Source organism: Phoenix dactylifera, chromosome 2 (assembly GCF_051530095.1).
Source record: "Phoenix dactylifera cultivar Ajwa chromosome 2, Ajwa_hap1_PhDact_Kaust_v1.1, whole genome shotgun sequence".
Classification (NCBI taxonomy): Eukaryota; Viridiplantae; Streptophyta; class Magnoliopsida; order Arecales; family Arecaceae; genus Phoenix; species Phoenix dactylifera.
In genome coordinates this window covers 32,530,814-32,536,813 of record NC_143191.1, presented here as the reverse complement: position 1 = coordinate 32,536,813, position 6,000 = coordinate 32,530,814, and the positions used below count along the sequence as shown (strand labels likewise).

Genomic DNA, 6,000 nt, shown 5'->3' with positions numbered 1-6,000 from the left:
GAGCTATTTGCTGCATGAATGAAATGCTCTTCACGAGCAAAGCTTGAAGGTCGCATCGTGTTGTGGGATGGGGTTCCCAGTTTAGTCCCACATCGGGTAATCAGCGGAAAGGTCTGTGCCTTAAATGGGGGGTGCAAACACCTCTTCTCACCGAGAGCCCTTTTGTAGGACAAAACCGTGAGGGTAGGGGGCAACCTCCGCGGACCCCCGCGCCGTCAGGGCTCGGGACTGTTATTGGGCCACGGCCCTGGGCGACCTCCCGCAGACCCGAAGCGGGAATCCCAGAGCGGACAATACCTCGGGGAGGACGCGGATGCTTTCCCTGCTCGCCCGGTGTGCGGGCTGGTGTCAGGGTTCCGACCCCACATCAGATGGCGCTAGAAGGAGGGCCCCGGTCACGCACAGACCTTCCCGCTGGGGGGGCTGTGTTGTGGGATGGGGTTCCCAGTTTAGTCCCACATCGGGTAATCAGCGGAAAGGTCTGTGCCTTAAATGGGGGGTGCAACACCTCTTCTCACCGAGGGCCCTTTTGTAGGACAAAACCGTGAGGGTAGGGGGCAACCTCCGCGGACCCCCGCGCCGTCAGGGCTCGGGACTGTTATTGGGCCACGGCCCTGGGCGACCTCCCGCAGACCCGAAGCGGCAATCCCAGAGCGGACAATACCTCGGGGAGGACGCGGATGCTTTCCCTGCTCGCCCGGTGTGCGGGCTGGTGTCGGGGTTCCGACCCCACATCACATCGCATGTTGGTTCAAGATCTATACAGGTATGCATATATAGATTTCTTAGCATGAAGTTATTTTAGTTTAATCTTTTTCACTTTCCTAGTTATTTTTAATAAAAATTATCTCAGAACAAGTTTATATCATTGGAATATCTGTAAAGAATTTGCTAATGATATACCTCAGTTGGTTCTCTACTTTTGCAATCTTTGTTAGCGAAAGAGATGTGATGCCTAACTTTTGCCACTTTGATGGAGATGTTTCTTTAGAATGATGTAGATGATGGGTCTGATATTTACATAATAAGTAATTTCTATATACATATACCCAACATAGCTGCGAGCTGAATCCTCTTGATGCCATAGCAAAAATTAATGAATGTGATTTTTTTATGATTATCATAATAAATAATTACCATGTCATTGTGTCCAAAGGTTTTGATTTGATGGCTCTATTTGGCGTCGTTTTGCAAGAGCTCAAAATGATGTCAAAGTCTTCTAATAGGTTTTGAAAGCGTAGAGTGCAAACTAAACACTAAATTCTTTTATATCTTGGGGCCATTTGCCAGCAAGTTGCAAAACTTTTCTCCCTACTTGTTTAATGCTGCAGGTGGAGGAGTCTTCTTCTATAGACTGTGTTCAAATATTTTTTTTTTTTTTTTCTTTTGGGTCAATCAAATGGTCAAAGTCGTTGCTCTGTCTCTTCTCTTATATTCTTAAATACATCTTCTTTCGTTGTACCAGGTGATGGTGATATGGCATCCTTGATTTGGAAAACTAAAAAATCTTCCAAGTAAAAATACTCGGCGTTAAAATCTTGAGGAATAGCCCCACTCAGGACCCTTGAAGCATTGAAATAGGGATATAGGATGGAGGCATCAGTGCTTGATTTCCTTAAAACTCATATTTCTTTGCCCTTTGCATCATACCAGAGGCATCACAAACTCCTACTTCTGTTTGACACCACCAACAATACAAAACACTAGACTTCTCCAAGCCTTTACATTGACATGGCCAGTTCCAAAGGAATTGAACTTGGAGTTCGTGAGCACTTGTGCGGGCGTGCGTTTAGTCTCACATCGATTATTCCCTGGATAGATTTTAGGTACTTATACAGAGTCAAAGAACCCAAATAATATCTTCCAGCTAGCTATTTTGAGTGAGATCCTGGGTTGTTACAAATAGTATCAGAACGGACCCCGCCCATAACCTATGTGGACTAAGGAACACTGCAACATGAATCTATTAGGGCTGACCACAAGTCAATCGTGGTAGTTGTAAATAGATTTGAATGGATTTGAACTCTTAGCCTATTAGAGCTTGAATGGGGGAGTATGTGAGAACTCGTGTGGACATGTGTTTAGTCCCACACTGGTTATTCGCTGGATAAATCTTGGGTACTTATACAGGATTAAGAAACCCAAATAATACCTTCCGACTAGATATTTTGGGTGAGGTCCTAGGTTGTTACAGAGCTAGTAGCAACATAAGAAAGAAATCACTAGTATTTGAGAAAATGTCGTATATATTGCAAACCTAATGGCCTACTTGATCTGACAAATGAGCTCAAGTCCAGCCCAACACCAGCCCATGAGAAATCCCAAGCCTGTTTTAGAGCAACATGGGGCCCATCATGCTGGAGAGTTTTAAGCCAGGTGGATTCCAACGGTAAAATATCCTCCAAATCTCCAACGGCTAGTTTAGCGTACGCTTGAGATGACTCGTTTTTAAATCAGAAGGAAGAAGAAGAAGATTAAACTCCTCCTTTTCCTCAACGGCTCCCTCTTCAAATCCACCATCCCTTCTCTTCACCTCAAACTCTTGACACCAAGCTTGAGTGCAGAAAGCGAAAAAAAAAAAAAAATTGGAAGGGAGAGGTGGAAGAAAATGGTGTACACCTACACACCCACCTATTACTCTTCCATCCAAGACACCATCACCTCTCTGTGCAAATCCATCCTCCCCTTCTCCCTCCAGAATCGGCGCCTGCCGCAAGAGCAGAAGCTCGCCAAGCAGCAATCCGACAACCTCAAATGGCAGCAGGACTCCTTCCACCGGATCCTCAACCTGATCGGCCTCCACAAGGAAGGAATCGTCCCCGAGAGCGACGTCACGGCTTTCCGATCCCATCTGCTCGATACCCTCATCGCCTCCCCGGCCCATCCGGAACCAGTTAGTGTGATCAGAGATAAGCTGCTGTTCTTGCAGGTTACTCTTCCTTCAATCCCCTGTTTTTTACTTTCGTGTTGGAAATTGTAGAGAATTCGTCGATTTATTGAATGAGTTCTCGTCCTTTGGTTAGCGTTCCTCTTCTACTCCATGAGCATTTTTTGGTGTTTAGGTGAATTTATACGGAATTTGATTAGATACTTACCTTATTAGCTCTTCTTCTTTGTGGCATTGTTTTGACGCTAAGAGTGAACGTTTATTTTTGTTCTTATCCATGATTTTGTTGGCTAAAAGATGAAATTTTTCTTGTTCGTTCGTAGGAACTTTTCTATGCCAAATGCATCACAGCCGAGGAGTACCATTCTTCCAAGAGGCCTCTGCTGCAGAGGCTCGCCGTGCAAGGGGCCGAGATCGATTGCAGAGATGTGATCGTCGGGACGCCAGCTACTACCACCTCATCGGAAGAGGAGTGGACGGTTATAGAGCTCGGGGACAGAGAGCCCACGACGATGACAACCGAGAAGGCGAAGCATAAGACTTCGATTAGATCTTTTATCGGCAAGGCGGCCTCTCCATACAAATCATGGAGAGGGAAAGGGAAGGAGAATTCTGCGAATTTTTACGGGAATCAAAACGGTAATAAACAAAGTTCGATACTTGCGGCCGAGAGCTCGCCGCTGGTACCTGTCAAGTCCGAGACGACGAGGAGGAAGCCGTTCCATGCTCTATTTCAGAAAGAACAACGCGATGAGAATGAGAGCAAGGACCCATCCATTCCTAGGCCTGAAGAGAGAGTGCCGAAATATTCGAAGAAGAAGCAGTGGGGTCTTGATGGGATCAAGAAATGGAAGAGAAATAATGCTGAAGAGGAGTCCGCAACTCCTTACCTGCCTCCCGGGGAGAGAACAGATGATGATAGTTCATCAGTTCCTTGCATGCTCGTGGCCAGCCCGATCGGAGAAGGCCCTGATACAAAGAGGATGAAGAAAAAGATGCACTCGGATGGCTCCACCTCTGATTTTTTCATCGATAAGGTATGGAAAAAGATGGTTGCATTCTCTCATGAAGTGCATTCAGATGATATTCTGGTTTCCTTTCTGTGAAGGTCTTGGGGGAGAACATAAAGAAGGAGCTCACTCTAATCCAATCGGAACTATGTTCAGAGAATCCAAACATTAGTTTCTCGTAAAAATTTCTCTTCTCAGCATCACATTATAAATCTTCTGTCGAGGATTAGGAGCCTGTATCTACTACTCTTTGTTCTTATTTTAGTCTCCTCTTTTGCTTGCAGGGATGAACAAATCGAGGTAATATCGACGAGGCTTCCTGTTGACAGGGAAGACCTGAACAATTTCTTTCCAAGGTGAAAACTTGAACAATGTACAAAATTCAGTTCTACAAGAAGAATAAAAAGAATTATCAGCTTATTTGATTAAAATTTTTATATTGTTGCAGGTCATGGTGTGACCGGTATGGGGACATTGTGCTCGATGTCGTGAGGAAGGAGTTCAAAGATCATGTTGGTGAGATGGAAAACCTGAGAAATGCTGCAAGAGAGAAACATGGCAGTGCAGATAAATGGGTAGCTTTTGAAGATAACAATGAGAACTTTCACACCAACCTCTGAGGATTAGTCGCTGCTGCAAGGGCTAACTGATAACCGATGGGATGATTTCATCATCATCTCTGTGGGAGGAGATTCAAATGTTGTTGGATATCAGGAGTAGTATGTTTGCGATAATGAGTTGGCTTTGTTTGGCTTTGTTTTAGAGGAGACTCTTTAAGTGTTGTTGAACTCAAAAAGCTCCCTATGGAGGACTGCATTTGGTGTTTTTGATGACAGCTGTTTGTCTGGTGCTTAATGAACATGGGTTAATTCTCCCTATTCAGGAGTCTAATCACCCAGATGACGGCGACGACGATGACTACCATGATCTCCGTTATACTGTATGGTTTCATTTTTCTTTTCAAAGCAAATCTCCTATTGAGTCTCAAAATTCTAAACTTAATTGATCCCTAATCACCCTTATTTTAAATGCTAAAAATGCCTGTAAATATTTAATCAATTCCCAAAACAATTGAGAATATTAGGAAGAATCTTTAGTTAAGCTCTAATCCATTTTTTCAAAGCATGATGAGGAATGCACATCATGTCTATATAGTCTAATGCAAATGTGCTTTCTCTTTATAATATAGCCCAACTGGACGACTTAAACTTTGACATTTCTTTTCCCCTGATTTTCTAATTCCCTATAGACTCTCTCACTCAATTTACTCATTTCTTCAAAACAAGACTTCCATGATTTTAGCTCTGCTTGCTCATACAATGAGGACCAGAAAATGATTTTTGAATTTATCTTTATTTATCCATTTTTCATAGTTAATGACACACCTTGCATGAACTAAAATACCTAGGTTCTGAACTGCCATTATCTAATAATATTATGTATTATTTGACTGTATCCTTCTGCCATTTTAAATGGATTCCCGAGATTTCTGTCCCTCGGGAAAGAAAAAGAAGAGAAACCGGTTCTGCAATGTTTGATATACCGCATATCTTCCACATATTTTCTTTTTCTAGCAGCTTTTTCTGTGAAATTTTCCAAAAAATGGAGCCTCCACAAGAATTTAACGATTTCAATTATTACGCAAGTACAACGAATCACAGTTTCTTAACAAAGCTTAAACTTGAGGCGAGAAGCACCGAGGAATTGTCTAAGATTCTGATCTGGGGGTTAGTTACCTATGGTTTGTCGTGAGAAGCTATGAAGAATGAATTAGAAGGATGAATAACCATGGGGCATCAGAAAAAGTCATATCCCTGGATTCCATCCTTCGTATGCTTATCAACACCCACTCATGGGGGTTGAAATGAATAGCGTTAGCAGGCAACCAGAGAGGCCACAACTTCATAGATGCAGATAACATTCTTGTCCGATACTATGATATCCTTTGAAATGCTTTTAGCATTTAGCAACTTCGGACCACTCAACCAAATGATAACCACAGAAGAACTGACCAATCTGATCAGAAGCACATTCGTTCCATTCTAGCATGAATTCCCCAACAGAAGCTGCCATGTAGTGTAGAGTATCTGGATAACCTCTGAT

General features: G+C 43.2%; 1 protein-coding gene across 1 annotated transcript; it reads left to right on the top strand.

Moving 5' to 3' along the window:
- Positions 1-2,493: 2,493 nt before the first annotated feature.
- Positions 2,494-4,732, top strand: LOC103715981 (uncharacterized). The gene is made up of 5 exons (XM_008803794.5): positions 2,494-2,929; positions 3,211-3,924; positions 3,996-4,075; positions 4,182-4,253; positions 4,346-4,732. Exons 1-5 carry the CDS (start codon positions 2,609-2,611, stop codon positions 4,515-4,517), a joined length of 1,359 nt encoding a protein of 452 aa, XP_008802016.1. The 5' UTR covers positions 2,494-2,608; the 3' UTR covers positions 4,518-4,732.
- Positions 4,733-6,000: the final 1,268 nt, after the last annotated feature.

What these genes read in the sequence shown, in the direction of transcription:
- LOC103715981 (XM_008803794.5), top strand. Translation starts at nt 2,609, where the DNA reads ATGGTGTACACCTACACACCCACCTATTACTCTTCCATCCAAGACACC. An exon ending in ATAAGCTGCTGTTCTTGCAG is followed by an intron (nt 2,930 to 3,210) that starts GTTACTCTTCCT and finishes GTTCGTTCGTAG; the next exon opens with GAACTTTTCTATGCCAAATG. An exon ending in AATCCAAACATTAGTTTCTC is followed by an intron (nt 4,076 to 4,181) that starts GTAAAAATTTCT and finishes TTTTGCTTGCAG; the next exon opens with GGATGAACAAATCGAGGTAA.